The 15,362-nt window shown below is 37.2% G+C and overlaps 1 protein-coding gene across 1 annotated transcript in view; it reads right to left on the bottom strand.

Annotated features, from left to right (window-relative positions):
• The window catches only part of osbpl1a (oxysterol binding protein-like 1A), a gene marked incomplete at its 5' end in the record, with an annotated part of 31,010 nt that overhangs the window by 3,196 nt on the left and 12,452 nt on the right, over positions 1-15,362 (bottom strand). The window contains 8 exons of the mRNA XM_082523177.1: positions 864-953; positions 1,674-1,781; positions 1,922-2,104; positions 3,088-3,185; positions 3,294-3,428; positions 4,321-4,396; positions 8,057-8,243; positions 10,659-10,821. Coding sequence (XP_082379303.1) covers positions 864-953; positions 1,674-1,781; positions 1,922-2,104; positions 3,088-3,185; positions 3,294-3,428; positions 4,321-4,396; positions 8,057-8,243; positions 10,659-10,821 — 1,040 coding nt within the window. The remainder of the gene's footprint in view (positions 1-863; positions 954-1,673; positions 1,782-1,921; positions 2,105-3,087; positions 3,186-3,293; positions 3,429-4,320; positions 4,397-8,056; positions 8,244-10,658; positions 10,822-15,362) is intronic.

Raw genomic sequence — 15,362 nt, forward strand, 5'->3', positions numbered from 1 at the left:
AGTTGTAATGATTTTTTTCCCCCATTCTGTTTTTAGTGTCAACATAACAAAAGCTCAAAAAAAGAGAGAAAAAACCCACACAACACTTTTGCGAGTGGGAGACTTCTGGAAATGTAATGTTTTGAATGAAACCAAAAATCTAGTTTTTGGCCTGGACATCACGTTGAGATAAAAAACAACAAGAAAAAACACAAGCTCTTCCCATCTTCTTGCTTGTTAGCATCTGTTATTGCTGCACATTATTTATCAGCATATAAATCTGGTCTGGCTCTTGTGATCATGCACACTAGTTATGTTTACGATGACTCACTGGATTTGCTTATCCTCCATCTTTAATCGAACTGCCCCCGTTTTTGTTTTTACCGTTTGCTGATTTTAACCGCCTCTCCCACACTCGAGTATTTTGACTTTTATTTTGTCAAAAAGGCAATTAACACTGCAATGAGTTATTAACCATATGAATTGTTAAGTGATTATTTGCACAATGATTCAATTTTAAAATAGGTTGATACTACATTTTGTAGATCCTAATTTACAAATGAAGCACCTTTAAAAAAACGCTGCTTATTCAGACATATCCACCCAAACATATGGGGAGGGGTGGATGAGGGAAAAATTGATAGTATAGGCAGATAAATAAGCTATCTGACACCCACTGTCATTCCATGTAATATGGAAGAAAACTAATGTTTCACAGTGTCCTATGGTATGTTTCAATGTGTGATGTAGATTCAGACTTAAAGGTTAAAGAGAAGGCATTTTCTCCCACTCTCACATCACTATTTTATTCAACATTCAAGACTGAAATCAGTCTTCTCTGCAAAGACGGCTCATTATTTACATCTCTGAACATCTTGCTCTACCTTTTATCCAGAATATATCCTTCAACTTTGTGTAGCTCTTTTCCAAAAAGGCCACATGGTTTGAAGTTCAAGTAGCACCTTTCACCAGTTCTAAGTGAAAAGAGAAACAGGATGAGTCACACAAGACTTCCTCATTTGCTCTGTCTGTTTTCTTCAAGAGCAACGCTTCCCCAAAATATTTTATCAGTTGTATCACACTTTTTCTTTAGCCGTAATTTGAAACACATGATACTTAGATATTAGGTCAGTGCTACGTGTTCCTTTTCATGGCTGCATGCATTGTGTTATAATGGAAGCATGAATAAAAGGAACACGTTATTAAGTAGCGTAGCTTAGCTGGCTAATGAAAGAAGTGTTTGATGTGAAACATCATGGCTTGAGGCCACTTTATTTTCTTTACTTGCCTTTATCTAAGAAAGAAAAACCTCTGTTATAAATTCCCATGAAAGTTAATGACAGCATTTTAAATCTTGTAACACAAACGTCAGACTGCTCTTAACAATACAACATAAAACACAGTTCTTTTGTTTGGTTGGCTAAGCATTGTTTCAATTTAACTTTACTGCATGTGCCAGTGATAATGATGGTTTCATTTTGTTTTTCATGAAATAATGTAATAAAGACCAAAGGCTGCTTCCTATTTGATTATCGCACATTAAAACATGTTTAAAATGCAAATGCAGACAGTATAACACTGTGAATCACATTTCCCTTTATTTCTTTGCCTTATTTTAATTAAGACATTTTAATGCTTCAATAATTCTCAACAAGTACTTTATGTACAAGCATTTTACATGCTGATCCTCTTACCTGTGGTTGACCACCTCCACATTTCCATACTGTTCAATCCACAGCTGACCAACAATGATATTGTGAACACAACATGTGGGATTTGTCCATGTGTAGGCTTCATTGTGCCTGGAGGGAAAAAAACCAAAACAGTTTGGCACAATGTGCACTTTCAAAATGGTAATAGAAAAGGCGATAGGCGAATTGGTAAAAGGATAAATATTGATACAGGTAATATTTCCTTTTTAAAAACAGCTAGCAGCTCTTACTTGGGCAGCTCCAGTGTGATTGTGCCTTTCGGCTCAGCTTCCACACTCTTGCCCCAGAACTTGAGTTTGGGATAAATAGAGCCATGAAAAACAAAGTCCTGCTTCAAGCCCTCAGCATGGAAGGCGCTGACCGGAGGGTGATGGCTCACCTGCTCTGAGATGAGCCTGAAGCCCAGATCCTCCCTGAAATAACCAGGGACACAGCTATGATGAATGGAGGCATTTGAAGACAGCTGTGTATGTTTGGTAAGCTGCACAGCAGAATTTAAGAACTTGTTGCTAGATAAAATACACTCAGTGGCCACTTTATTAGGCACACCTGCTCAACCACTTGTTAGCACAAATATGTAATCAGTCAATCACACTGAAGCAACTGTGTGCATTTAGGCGCACGTGACCTGCTGAACTTCAACATGGCATGATCGTGGGTGCCAGATGGGACTGTCTGACTGTGTCGCAGAAACTGCTCATCTACTGGGATTTTTTTGGCCCAAAACAGAGAAAACATCCAGTTAGCGTTAGCTCTCTGAATGCACAACATGTCGAACATTGAAGCAAATGGGTTACAACAGCAAAAGACCACACCAGGTACCACTCCTGCCAACTAAGTTTAAAATTCCCACAGCCAAAATTGGACAATACATGAATGGAAAAATATTGTTTGGTCTGATGAGTTTCCATCTCAGCTGTGACATTTGGATAGTAGGGTCAGAATTTCGTGTAAACAACACGAAAGAATGGATTCATCCTGCATTGTATCAACAATTCAGGCTGCTAGTGCTGGTGTAATGGTGTGGCAGATATTTTTTTGGCACACTTTGAACAATGTTTAAACTCCACAGCCTACCTGAGTATTGTTGCTTACTAATTCTAGCTCTTTATGACCATAGTATACCCATTTTCTGCTTCCAGGAGAGTAACGGCCCTATCACAAAGCTCAAATTATCGCAAACTGTCTTTTTGAACATAAATAATCTGAAGTTAAAGTGGGATCTGATCTGCTATTCGCAATATGCACCTAATATAGTATCCAGTGAGTGTATTTTGTTAATTATCATCATAATTAATATCCTACACTAAAGACTGGGTACTTCAAAATGTTTAATTGCAAAGATATTGCTCAGATACATGTCAGGTTTGGACATAATCTGGACCAGCTCACTTACCTGACTAGTTCATAGGTTTCTCCCAGTAGAGGGTTGAATGGTTTACCTGTTCGCTCCCACTGGGAGGCCACAGCGGACACTGCAAACGCAGCCACACACTGCCACAGTAGATAAAAAACACACACCAAATCAGAGAAACTAAACTAGAAGCAAAAAATTGTTAAGCTGTGCCTGTGGGCAGTTTAAGTAGAAAACCTATGAACTACCTTCATTCTCTCAATAGAATCTGAAGATGCGTTGGCCTGGTGAATGAGGTACGTGTGCTCCATGTACTCTGTGAGACGCTGCAGGAAGCTAAGCGGCTCGTTGAAAATCACTGGCATTGTAATCTTGGAGAGCTCCTGAAAGGGACATCAAGGAGAATTGAAGGACAAGGTTTCATTACAAAGAGGAAATAAGGTCTTTTGACATGGCAGTGCTCCGAGCTGCTGAGTGTTAAAAAGGATCAGTGTTTGGTCGTTTGGTACATACAAGCATTTACGTTGCTCTGGACCAAAGTATCTACCGCATTAAGGTGAGTATTTATTGCTGTATTTGCTGGTAATAAAAGAAAAAGCTTCAGAAAATTCTTCAAATAGAAGAGTGACCTTGTGAGATGAAAGTCATCATGATTCATGAATACCCTGACACTTAACCTGAGACTTTCAGAATATGTGATTTTTTTTGCTTGATCTCCCAAGTTCTGCTAGGAGTAGGTTAGTTACACAGATGTCATATTTTTTTTTATAAAAAAGGGTTTGGAATTATGTTTTTGGCTACTTGATAAATATAGAGTCATTCTCCATTAGCTCTTCTGGCCTCTATTTGGAATTTAAGTAGCTAAAAGCTCAACTATTGTCACCACCAGTTGTCTAGCTTTCTTCCTCTTCTCTTTAGTGCTGAGAAAATAGTGTACATTGTGTTTTTTTCCACAGCTGCTTTCTGCGGTGCTTGGAAACTAAACCTAAGGGTTGGTTCAGAGCTGCAGATTTATAATACAGTCAATTTAAGTTTAGTGTGCACTAATGCAGCTTAGGCTAAAAAAATGTATTTGTTTTTGCTAGTATCAGGACATAAATCAACTTACTGGCAAACTATCGGAAAAAGAGTCACCACAAGTGTAACTAAGTGTTGTCTGCACCTGCACAAGGCTATTTTGCATGACAAGACCATAAATACCAAAGCAGTGGGTGGAATGATCCTCGTCATCATAATGGATGGGCAATAAAAAAAACTCTAGAAAACCATTCTCACCATTCCAATGCAGTTCCTCAGAATACTCCAAATGCTGAAGTCATTTCTCGAAAACATTGGCGCCGGTAAGCTTGTCCTAAAATGACAAAATTACAGTACTTCTAAAAAGTGTATGTGATGCTTTCATTTTGTTCTAATGCACTAAAAATATTCCACTGGAGTAAATGTGCCAGACATACAATACCTGCTGCAAGCATCACATCAAGTGAATATAGTCAACAATAGCCTAATGTATTATGTGACACACTGGAACAAAGCCCAGACAGACAATACCAGCAGCAAAGGTGGTTAGCAGGAATCATCCACCAGCAGCACTTATGTCCTGTCTGTCTCAAACTGTCTAATAAGGTGTGCAGGCTGGAGATTCGTTTAAAGTACAAAAATAAAATGTAAAAACTGAGGCGTTAGCGTAATGATGACATTTAAAAAATCACCCAAATAATGTGAACCGCACTCCCCAGCTGCCCGAGGGATCAGCCAACAAGGGATCATACTGCAAACTGATTATTGCATTACACTGTGACCTTATCAATATTTAACGGCTCCAACAGAGAGCGGAGTCCTTTCTATACTACAACTCCTTCTTGTGCCTTTACCAGGCTGCCCATGACTCTAAATTATTCACACGGTGAAGTGGAAACACCTCAAGAAGTTAAAAAGATCACTGAAAAAAAAAAAAAAAGGACTGTTCGAGTGGGTTATTAAATATCTAACACTGCATAGGTCTAACAACAATATAGATTTGATGAAAATAGGCTTATGGAAGAAAGATTATAGATTATAGTGGTAGTAGTAAAGATTAAATGAGAGTGATACATTTAAGAAAAAAATCCCCTCAAATTTCTCAGAGAAAAACTTTTATACTTTTGTGAAGACACTTTTTAAATTGATTTATTTTTGCTTTTTATCAGAAAACCACATTGTTTTGCTTAGCAACGTTGGATTAACGTGATCACACCCCTTACGCCATTAACAATGTCACATAAACTCAAATGGGAGGAAGTGCAACCATATCAATAATGTTACCAAGAACATCTTTGCTTCTTTACTACTTGCTTTGTAGTTCCTAATGAACAAAAAATATCATCCCGGCCAAATTTTCGTTGCTTTTCAGTTACATCAACTAAATAAGCTTTTAATCCAACCAAGTGGTGACATCGGTGGTATGATGAGGTTGATCCATCCTCGTAATGTGAAGCAGTGACTAAAATACATTCACCGTGTTCTTGAAAATATTTGAATTTAAATTTTTAAAATAAATTTACAATGTTTAAATAAAAGAAATTTAATTCATTTGACAGGAGTGATACATGTAAACACTGTTACATTTAAATGAAAGTGCAACTGACTGTTATACCTTAGGCTTTTAAAGATACAGCACTCTAATATAAACATAAAGACCATCTATAAACTGAGACAGACAAACAACCACGCAAACAGTAATTATAACAAAAATGATAAAGACTGGACATAAAGACTGAAAACAAAAACAAATAAACAAACAAACAAACAACCCCCCCAAGACATTGCATGCATTAAAAACTGATTTAAGTGATGAAATATTTGCTTTAGTTTAAACCATAGTGTTGTACAAATATAGAACTTTAAAGTCAGTGAATGTCGTTATATGTGATGGCAGCAATAGTTTAGATTTTGCTTATTTACACTAGCTTGTCTACATGTGAGAGACAGACACGCTCTCTAGTTTAAAGATTAGGCTTAAAGCTTTCTTTGTTAATAAAGCACATAGATACGGCTGGATCAGATGACCCTGAACCCTCTCTTAGTTATGCTGCAGTAGGCTTAGACTGCAGAGTCTTCATGTGATGTATTGTTTCTTCTTTACTGCTTTCTTTTCACTCTGTGAGTGTTTATACACCTGTACTCCATTTAATCATTAGTAATCATTAAACTCTGGCCCTCTCTCCCATAGTGTTGTTTCTCTTCCCTTACCTCTAACTGGTCCCAGGTGGCTGCCCCTCCCTCTTTCTGCTGGAGATTTTTTCCTGTTTAAAGGGAGATTTTCCTTCCTACTTTCGCCAAGTACATGCTTATTGTGGGTCATGTGAGTGTTAGGGTTTGTTTCTAATATTGGAGGGTCTTTACATTATAATGTAAACTGTTTTGAGGTGAACATGGTTCTGAACTGGTACTAGTAAATAAAATAAAACTGATTTTAGTTGTAGTGGCCCATTTTTAAAGTTTTATTTTATGTGGGTAAGGCCCTTCACAGATTTAAAAAAAAGATTTTATGAACAAGAAATGTATCAAATTCTCAGAGCTGAATAAATTATATATCTTTTGAAATGCATAATGGTTTATTTTTTTTTATTAATAGTTATATTTAGTCTTATTTTGGTTACCTCCACTCAAACATACAAAATGAAAAATATTTCCCAAAGTCTGACTGGGATTCTAATTTGGAATCCTAGACAACACCATGCTATACAAAATTATTATACATACATAAATTACTTTATGTATTCACTTATCTATTGTCTTATTTAGTCCCTTCTCATCAGTACTGACTGATTTTCAATAAGATACAAGTAAATATTTTACTTTAAATTATATTTAATATTTTGCAAACTAAAAACAGATCATTGAAAAACTCTTCAGCCTTCTGTGATGATACATAAATGTTTGCATCATCAGCATAGAAATGACACTTTATACAGTAGGCATCTGATAATAATAATATAATAATATATGCATAATATATCTGCAAGAGATTGTTGGTCTTAGAACAGAACCATGCAGGCATTCCACAAAGTTCCACTTCATAAGAACGGGCACTGGAAAAGGTTTTATTCTGGAGTGGAACATCCGTTTGACAGTAGAGCGGACATTCCAGAATGCTCATGATGTGCAATTTCAACTTCCTCTAAGTTTTTCAAGCATGCCTCAAAACTAGCTTAAAGCTTACTGGGAAGAAATAATCTCTTTAAGATTATGTTAAAGAGACTCAGAATTCATAGTATGAGGATCTTCAAGTAAGAAAAATACCAGTCCTACTACTTTATCCTTACTTTCTGTTCAATTACAGGTTGGCACTTGAATTTCTTGGTCAAAACACAGATTTTTTTAAACCAGCTGTTAAATCAATTTTCATAAACCTTCACAATCTCAAGAAGAATTAGGTTCTCTTAACTTAAAAATAAGTGTTGCTTTAAAATAAAATAAAAAATTCTCCAATTCCTGACAGACTGAACATATGTTAGTGGTTTCCCTCGGGTATGTTTTTATTAGATTAGCATCAGCTCTTTAGTCTTTAAATTACACAGTTGACTAAATATTCCCTGAACTGGACAAGTGTTTAAGAAAGTGGAAGGACAGCTTAATAAAATACTTTCATGTGTTAGCTAATGGAGTCTCTGATAACTCTATAAATTTGCAGTCAGTTCTTCTACTAAATGGTCAAATTAGGCATTAAGTGCATTTGTAATCTATTGTACAATCAGAACCTCAGAATCAATTTTCTGAGAATATGACCCATTGCCTAGGCCACCCTAAATTTTTTCTTTCTTTTTTTTTTTTAACCTAATATGCTGTTACACATATCTGACACTAATAACAAATTTGAATTAAAGAATTAAAAATTCAACAATATTAGGCTGCTATGTTGTATGAAAGGGCAGTGACTTTGATGGGCTTGTTCATCTTTGGATGTGAGATTAAAAGAACCAGAGGTCAACAGTCCATTTAAGAAACTGTGATGGCGTATTGCAGAGCTGACCTATGCTTTGTTATCCCATTGGGTTGAGTCTCAGCCTTGTCACCATGGTGATCCTGCTCCAGCGTGCTGGCGGGGCTGCTGCAAGTGCTGCTTAACATGACAGAGCCTTCGTCCTCGTCGTCGTCTTCCTCACAGGATTGGCTGGCTACCGTCTCAAAGCCGCTCAGGGAAAGCTCAGATTCTGAGTCTGGTGGAGACAAACACATGTAGAGGAGTCACTGCAGGATTACTGTTCAACTGAATATCCTCTGAGTATCTAGAAAAAAGTATTGCTATTAGATAGTTTGTCAATTAGAAGGCACAGAAAATTGTGTATTATCTCAAAATTAAGAAATACTTTTTGTTTATCAAATGTTAAAAGGACAGTATAGTTTCCTTCCCATTACTGTAAGCTGACCGATCGATGTAAAACACCCACCATTAAAAAAAAACCCATTTATGGGCATTATGAATGTGCCTGTACATTTGAGAACAGTGTTGCCGTGAGTTTGATTACAAAACACCAAAGACAAATTTAATTGATACGGATATATTGTTGTAAAATTTATATTGTTTTCCAAAACTAAATTTATAAGCTCAGCGTCCAAAATTTTGAAAAAAAAAAAAAGATGTACTACGAGTTGGAAGTATTCATTTTTGCAACAGATACACAGCACAAAAAATATGAATGACTTTTGGTTGAATGCATCAAATAGAAATTTAAAAAGCTGATCAAGGACCAAATCTGATTTCACAAAACAGCTTTGTGTGATTGAGAAGTCATTCGCTTCCTTGTGTTACACTTGACTCAGTAATTGAAGTAATGAAAACGTGAGCATCAAGTGAAATATATAAGAATGCTAAAAAAAGTGACTTTCACAACCTACGAAAAGGAAAGCTATCAACTTACGAAAGAACAGATAAATAAAAGTCTAACAAGCGCTCTATCTTATAATTTAGATGCAGTTTGGAAAATTAGAATTGCAAAACGCATCATTAGCAGCTTAAATTTGCTGTGAATGATCTAAAGCACTGACAGCTGACATAACTTCATCACATGGGGGCTGCAGATTTGTCAGCTGCATATCTATGATATGCATCTCCCTATCCATCACATCCCAAAAGTGCTCTATTGGATTGAGATCTAGTGGCTATGAAGGCCATTTGGGCTCATTAACGTCATTGTCATGTTCAAGAGATCATGTGAATGGTTTCTGACATGTTGCATCAGCCTGCTAGAAGCAGAAAGGGTGGACATGGTCAGTAACAATGCTCGGCATAAGCTATAGTATTTAAGCGATGTTCAAATGGTGCTAAGGAGCCAAAAGTGTGCCAAGCCCAAACTGCCATAACCCATCTTCTACAAGGTTCACAGTATTTTGCATTTAGAGACATTCTTCTGCGTATCTTGGTTGTAACAATTCATTCTTTGAGTTACTGTCGCCCCTAGTACCAACAAGGCATTTTCGCTACCACATTTTCTCTTTTTCTGACCACTCTTTCTAAATCCTAGATATGGTTGTGTAGTAAAATCCCAGTATAACAGCCATTTCTGAAATACTCAGATCAACACATTCAAAGTCACTTAAATCATCTTTCTTCCCCGTTCTCATGCTCAGTTAGAACTTCAGCAGGTCATCTCAACCATGTCTACACACCTAAATGCATTGAATTGCTGCCATGTGATTGACTGATTAGATATTTATTTAGGCAGCGACTTGTTTACTCGTAGCTGCCCGGTAAAGTGTGCGATACAAAGAAGTTAGTTACTTCCTGATGAAGTATATAAAATCAAATCAGATCTGTGACTCGGATATTTGTTTCCCAGTTTTGCATTCAAAATAAAAAGACGAAAAGGAAAAACACTGCATTATTTGATTTTTCTCTGTGCCGCATTTATCATTTTCTGATTTTTTATTCTCAGTTGAAAAGAACAAATTATACACTGATTACTCAACAACCACTGTTAAGGGAGTAACCAAAAAACAAAGTGTAATTCTGTCACTTTTGTGTTATTAGTATACAAAACATACAATTATTCATTTTTTTCTTGTTTGGATGCTTTCTTTTTTTTAAAACTAATTTTATGCTAACACTTTGATTGTGCTACAAAAAAAGACAAAAAAAAAAAACCCTAAACCATTATTCACAAAAAACATTCAGTCATGCTCCACAACAATCAGTGCAAATGTCCCATGCAGCTCTGTTATTATTTCATTTTCTTCAGCCATGACTCCCTTTTATCTATGAAAGCTGGTTAGATAACTCATCAGGAAAATCAAACAAATGAAATTTTAAAAAAAAGTTTGAATAAATTCAAAACAAGCGAAAACACCACCAAGTCCGAAATTTTCTCTTTTGTAGATTTTTATTTTTTATTTTTTTTAAATCTTAGCAAGCATTACTGGTATATATTTTTTATGTTTGTAGAACATGCAGGACTTTTTCACAGCATATTCATTTTCAACAGAACCACTTGGGGCTCGAGGAGCGGCAAACATACCGAAAGCATTCACTGACAGGAAAAAGTACTCCAGTGTCCTATAGGTGGATGAAAGAGCATTGAGCGTGAGTAGGAGCTTGCCACAAAGTCTCCTGCGTGTTTAATAACCTGTCAACTCACCAGAAACGGCGTCGTGGAACTCATCCTCGCTGAGGGCACTCCGTGGTGAAGATCCCTTGACGACGGATTGCTCAAGTTCGTGGTGCTCTGTGGCGAGAGTCTGCAGTGCCTCAGAGAGGATCTTATTCTTCTCCACCTCCTGCTCCAATTTCAGACTGCGCACCTGAGCTCACCACACACAAACACACACAGACAAAAGGAAACACGCTAATCACTCTCAGAAACAGAAACCATCATGAATTCTATCCTCTGCACTCGATAACCACGAGCAAAAGATGGCCAAGCGTTCTCCAGGCTACCAAAATTTTATTCAAAGTCTCATTAAAAACAGAGGACAAATGTGCATGACTATGAGACAGGCTTTGATGGCAGCAGGTCTGCAAGTAAACACCATGTTGACTGACTGATCCCCCCTCTGTTCTGTCCTCTCATTATCAGACCCATGGCGAGAGAGACAGAGATGGAGCTGAGAGGGTTGAGCCATGTTTATCTGTAATGGAGGCCAGCAGCCTTGATGCTGCCGTCTCAAATAGCCTGCCAGAGAACACGAGTCCCGTAGAAGAGAGGGAATCAAATGACGGATAATGGACTCCGATATAAACCATTAGCTAAACCTTCCTTTTACACAAAACATTAGTGCTGATAATATGAAGGTGTGCTCACTTTTACTTCACTATTTCCACGGAAAGGCTGACATTGTGCAAATGCAAAATTAAAGTCCACTGACGAGGCAGGGGTTTACTTTGGATTGTCAAAGTAACAGAAGAGGGAGAAATGATTATAAATGATCATCCACAAGAGAAGAGAAAGCTAAATGAAGTGGGGTGGAAGTGCTGTATGATGACAGAGTGCAGATCACTTGACATCTCTGCACAATTATGAACTTAGAGAGGAAATTCCTCCTGCTGACCCCTCCACAGGTGGTGTTTAAATACAAAGCAGGGCTGCAGGGCCTGGAAGTGAGTCAGTATATTTCCTTTGCAGGGGGAGTAAGCATAGGCCCAACTTCTTCATTTAGCCGGCGAACCATCATTTACAGACGGAGCTATACTGTATAGTTTGAATTATCCCTATTGAGACTAGGCCTATTCATGGTGAGTTCTGAGATTCTGTGAGTCTTTTATCATGTGCTCTGCCTCTGCAGATTGCAGTTCAAAAGGCTGTGCAGCTGAGCGATCGAGGCCCGGCCCACATGTAAAGACTGAATGCACTGGACTGGCTGTTAAACTCAGAACATTCAAACTGTTCCTGGCAGCCCCAGCTTCATCAGCTGCTGTCTTCTTCTTAAAGATCCCCACAGAAATGATTGAAGTTGTGTTACTGAGCATTTGTGAAGAGACGGAGTCTATATAAAAAAGGGGGAAAAAAAGGACATACACATTGTGACTGAAGAGAGGGTTTTTTTCTCCATCATCTAATGATTATATTCAGGGTTTGGTTTTGTCTGGTCTTTTCATGTGCTGCAGAAAATGAGCAGCAGTGGGAATGTCATGCATAAAAGGGTTGAATCTATGCATTGATGTGAAGGTAAACATGCCTTGATTTACATAGCCAGCATCTCAAGTGTACATTTATCACAGCAGTGCATCAAAAGCAGCAGCACTACGAGACATCATTTTTCACAATCAAAAGAGGGACAAATTCTTATTCTGGTGGAACATTCAAACACAAATCTGATTCAGAAAGTGCTGCAAATTAAAACCGTGACAGGATGCAACTTAACACTCTCACTTTTACAGATTCAGTGTTTTACTGCACAAAAAAAAGAAAAAAGATGGCACTTTCACATTACGATAGTAATCAGAAATGCAGTCGTTGACATGTTGTAAATTATATGCATCATCAATGAATAGTGGTTTTTCTTCTGCATCAAAAACCAGATTAAATCGGAATTATCTATAAACACATCGGCCCCGTCTCTGCTGTATCCACATATATCTGTGTTTACATCATTCATTGTTTCGCTGCCAGTTCTAAAATCACAGCCAAAACCCTCTTGCTTCCACTGAAGAACTTGCACACATACCCACACAGATTACAGAGTTCGACTGTTAAATAAACACTGAGAATTATTAGTATTTGCATTAAAGATATGTACTGCAAATGACTGTGCCGCACTGTTTATATTGTATTAACTGGCTGCTGATTTATGTAATAAAAGTTTGAGCCATGCACACAGCATGGATATAGGGATGGCAATATGAGGCTGGCAATCCATTTCTTTTACCCAGAATATTATAGCAGTGTCATTGCAATCCATTCATGACTTCTACTTACTTTGGTGACTCCTTTGACTTTTGTCCTTCTCACAATGCCATTATCAGCCCCTTAAATATTTGGTTTAAGACCAAATATGTTTAAAACCATTTCTTCTAGTTTAATCGTGCATAGAAAATGAGACATTCTAGTCCTGTTTTTTTAACCACACACAATTTTACATTTGATTGACAATATCAGTTTCACTGAACCAAAATATTCTGTGGCAGTATATCCCCTTACTGAGAAATTATCAGTCTACTGCTTTGGCTTATGTTTGACCCTGAATACAACCGGGCTTTACGCCAGTGTAATAACTTGGCTGAACACCCTGCTCGTCTTTGCGCTCCTAATCCAATTTTACAACCTGATGCCTTCAGTTTAGTTTCAACTGAATTACTCTATGCAAGTCTGCAATTCATTCATAACTTTTCACAACTCAAAAAAAAAAAAAAAATCCACATCAGCTGGCGAAGCCTCGTGCACTAAAGAGCAGATTATGAATTGTGTTACATGTTTTACAAACTTATTTTAATCTGAGAAAGATGAGAAGTTGCATAAATGTAACAAAATGGAATTCAATTACTTTCAAATATATAAAGAATGTATTTAAATGGATATAGTGCAAAAAAAAAACAAAAACCCCACCACATCTGCAAGACTAGCATCTGAGGCTAAGAGTGCTATATATATACTCTACACATGGATATATATTTATTTGTTCTATAAATTATCTTAAAAAGCTACTAGGTTTTCCTTGTAATTGTGTTCAGGTAGAGCACAATAAAAGTGATCATCAGCTCACACGCTTCAGTACTTCAAATTATCTTATTACATCTTAGTAGAGGGTGACATTTCGAGCACACTCACTCTTCAGATAATGAAACACAAGGCGGTCTCTATCTTAAATCACCTGTGATTGGCGACATAACCACACCCCATAATACCCAATCAGAACCACATGTTACTTAGGTCAAACAATTTATAAATAAATTCAGAATCCACTTCAAGATTTTGACTTTGACATTCAGGGCTCTGCATGGACAAGCACCAACCTATATCAGAGATATTTTACATTCTTACATCCCCAGCAGGTCCCTGAGGTCATGTGACCAGGGCTTGCTGGTCGTCCAACATATGAGACTGAAAACAAAAGGCAATAGAGCGTTTGTAACTGTGGCCCCCAGACTCTGGAACTCCCTTCCTTTGAGCCTGAGATCTGTGGACTCAGTGGTTTCACTTAAAAAAAAAAAAAAACAGCTAAAAACTCATCTTTTAAAACTTGCTTTTGGTTGATTTCTGTTTTTATGTTTTATCTTGAAAGGTGCTATACAAATAAAATTTTACTTACGTACATATATAATACATATTTTAAAGTAATATATTTTGGCTCTGCAATAACTTTGAAAGGTTAGTGCCTAGAAAGACAAAAATAGAAACTCATAAAAAAAAAATCTAAATACCAAGTAACAAACACAAAAAAAAAAAACACCCATAATGTCTAAAGCAGAGGTTCCCAAAGTGTGGGGCCCGCGGTATGAAAAACAAAACAAAAAGCAAAAACAAAGAACGAACCCTTGGACACTGCTAGCATCATTCTCCGTTTTCGGTGATTCGAAACGCCGTTTACGTGTGGACGAAAGGTCCAAACGCATAGAAACAGCTGCGTTTTCAAAAATACCCGTGTAGGTGTGGACGCAGCGTAAAAGAGTTAGTAGTGTATTTTATTGCTGCCTGTAATTTATTGCAGTTTACTTGTATTTGCTTAATTGTTTACTAAATGTTTGAGGTTTGAAATAAACTGCAATGGAGTTTGAAAACAAAATGTGTGTGTGTGTGTGTGTGTGTGTGTGTGTGTGTGGGGGGGGGGGGGGGGGGGGGTGTGTAACAGTTTTCTTGTAAAACAAAGGGGGGCCCAGCAAAAAAGTTTGGAACCACTGCTTTAATGGAAAAAGTTTTTTTCTTGTTGTTTTTTTCTGATCTCGTTCGAAGAGGATCAAATATTCATTAATTTATTGATGTGTAAACAAACCGTCCCCACCTGACAGTGTTTTTGTAATTGTTCTGAGCCCAACAGCAACAAAATTCAAATGTGCTGCCTGAGAGCCTGACGATCACAGCTGTTTCGAATCTGCTTTCAGCCTTGTCCCCGGCGTACAGAGATTTTAAATTTTTCTCTGAATCTTTAAAAATATTATGAAGCACAGAGGCTGAAATCCCCCAATCTTTGTAGGGTCGATACTAATATAAAAAACAAGTTTTACATCATCAGGAAGGCAAAATTTGTTTCAAACACTCTGTTCCTTTTTTTCTTTGCTCTACATAATTTAAAGAAAGTGTATATCGCCAATATTGCCAATTCAACAGCATAACCCCTAATTTGGAGCAGAGGACATCCACCCAACTGCTGTTCAAATCTTTTGTTTGTGAGGAACAGCTAATGAGAAG

The sequence above is a fragment of the Aulonocara stuartgranti genome (genome assembly GCF_965226115.1).
Source record: "Aulonocara stuartgranti genome assembly, chromosome: 23".
In the NCBI taxonomy this organism is placed as follows: domain Eukaryota; kingdom Metazoa; phylum Chordata; class Actinopteri; order Cichliformes; family Cichlidae; genus Aulonocara; species Aulonocara stuartgranti.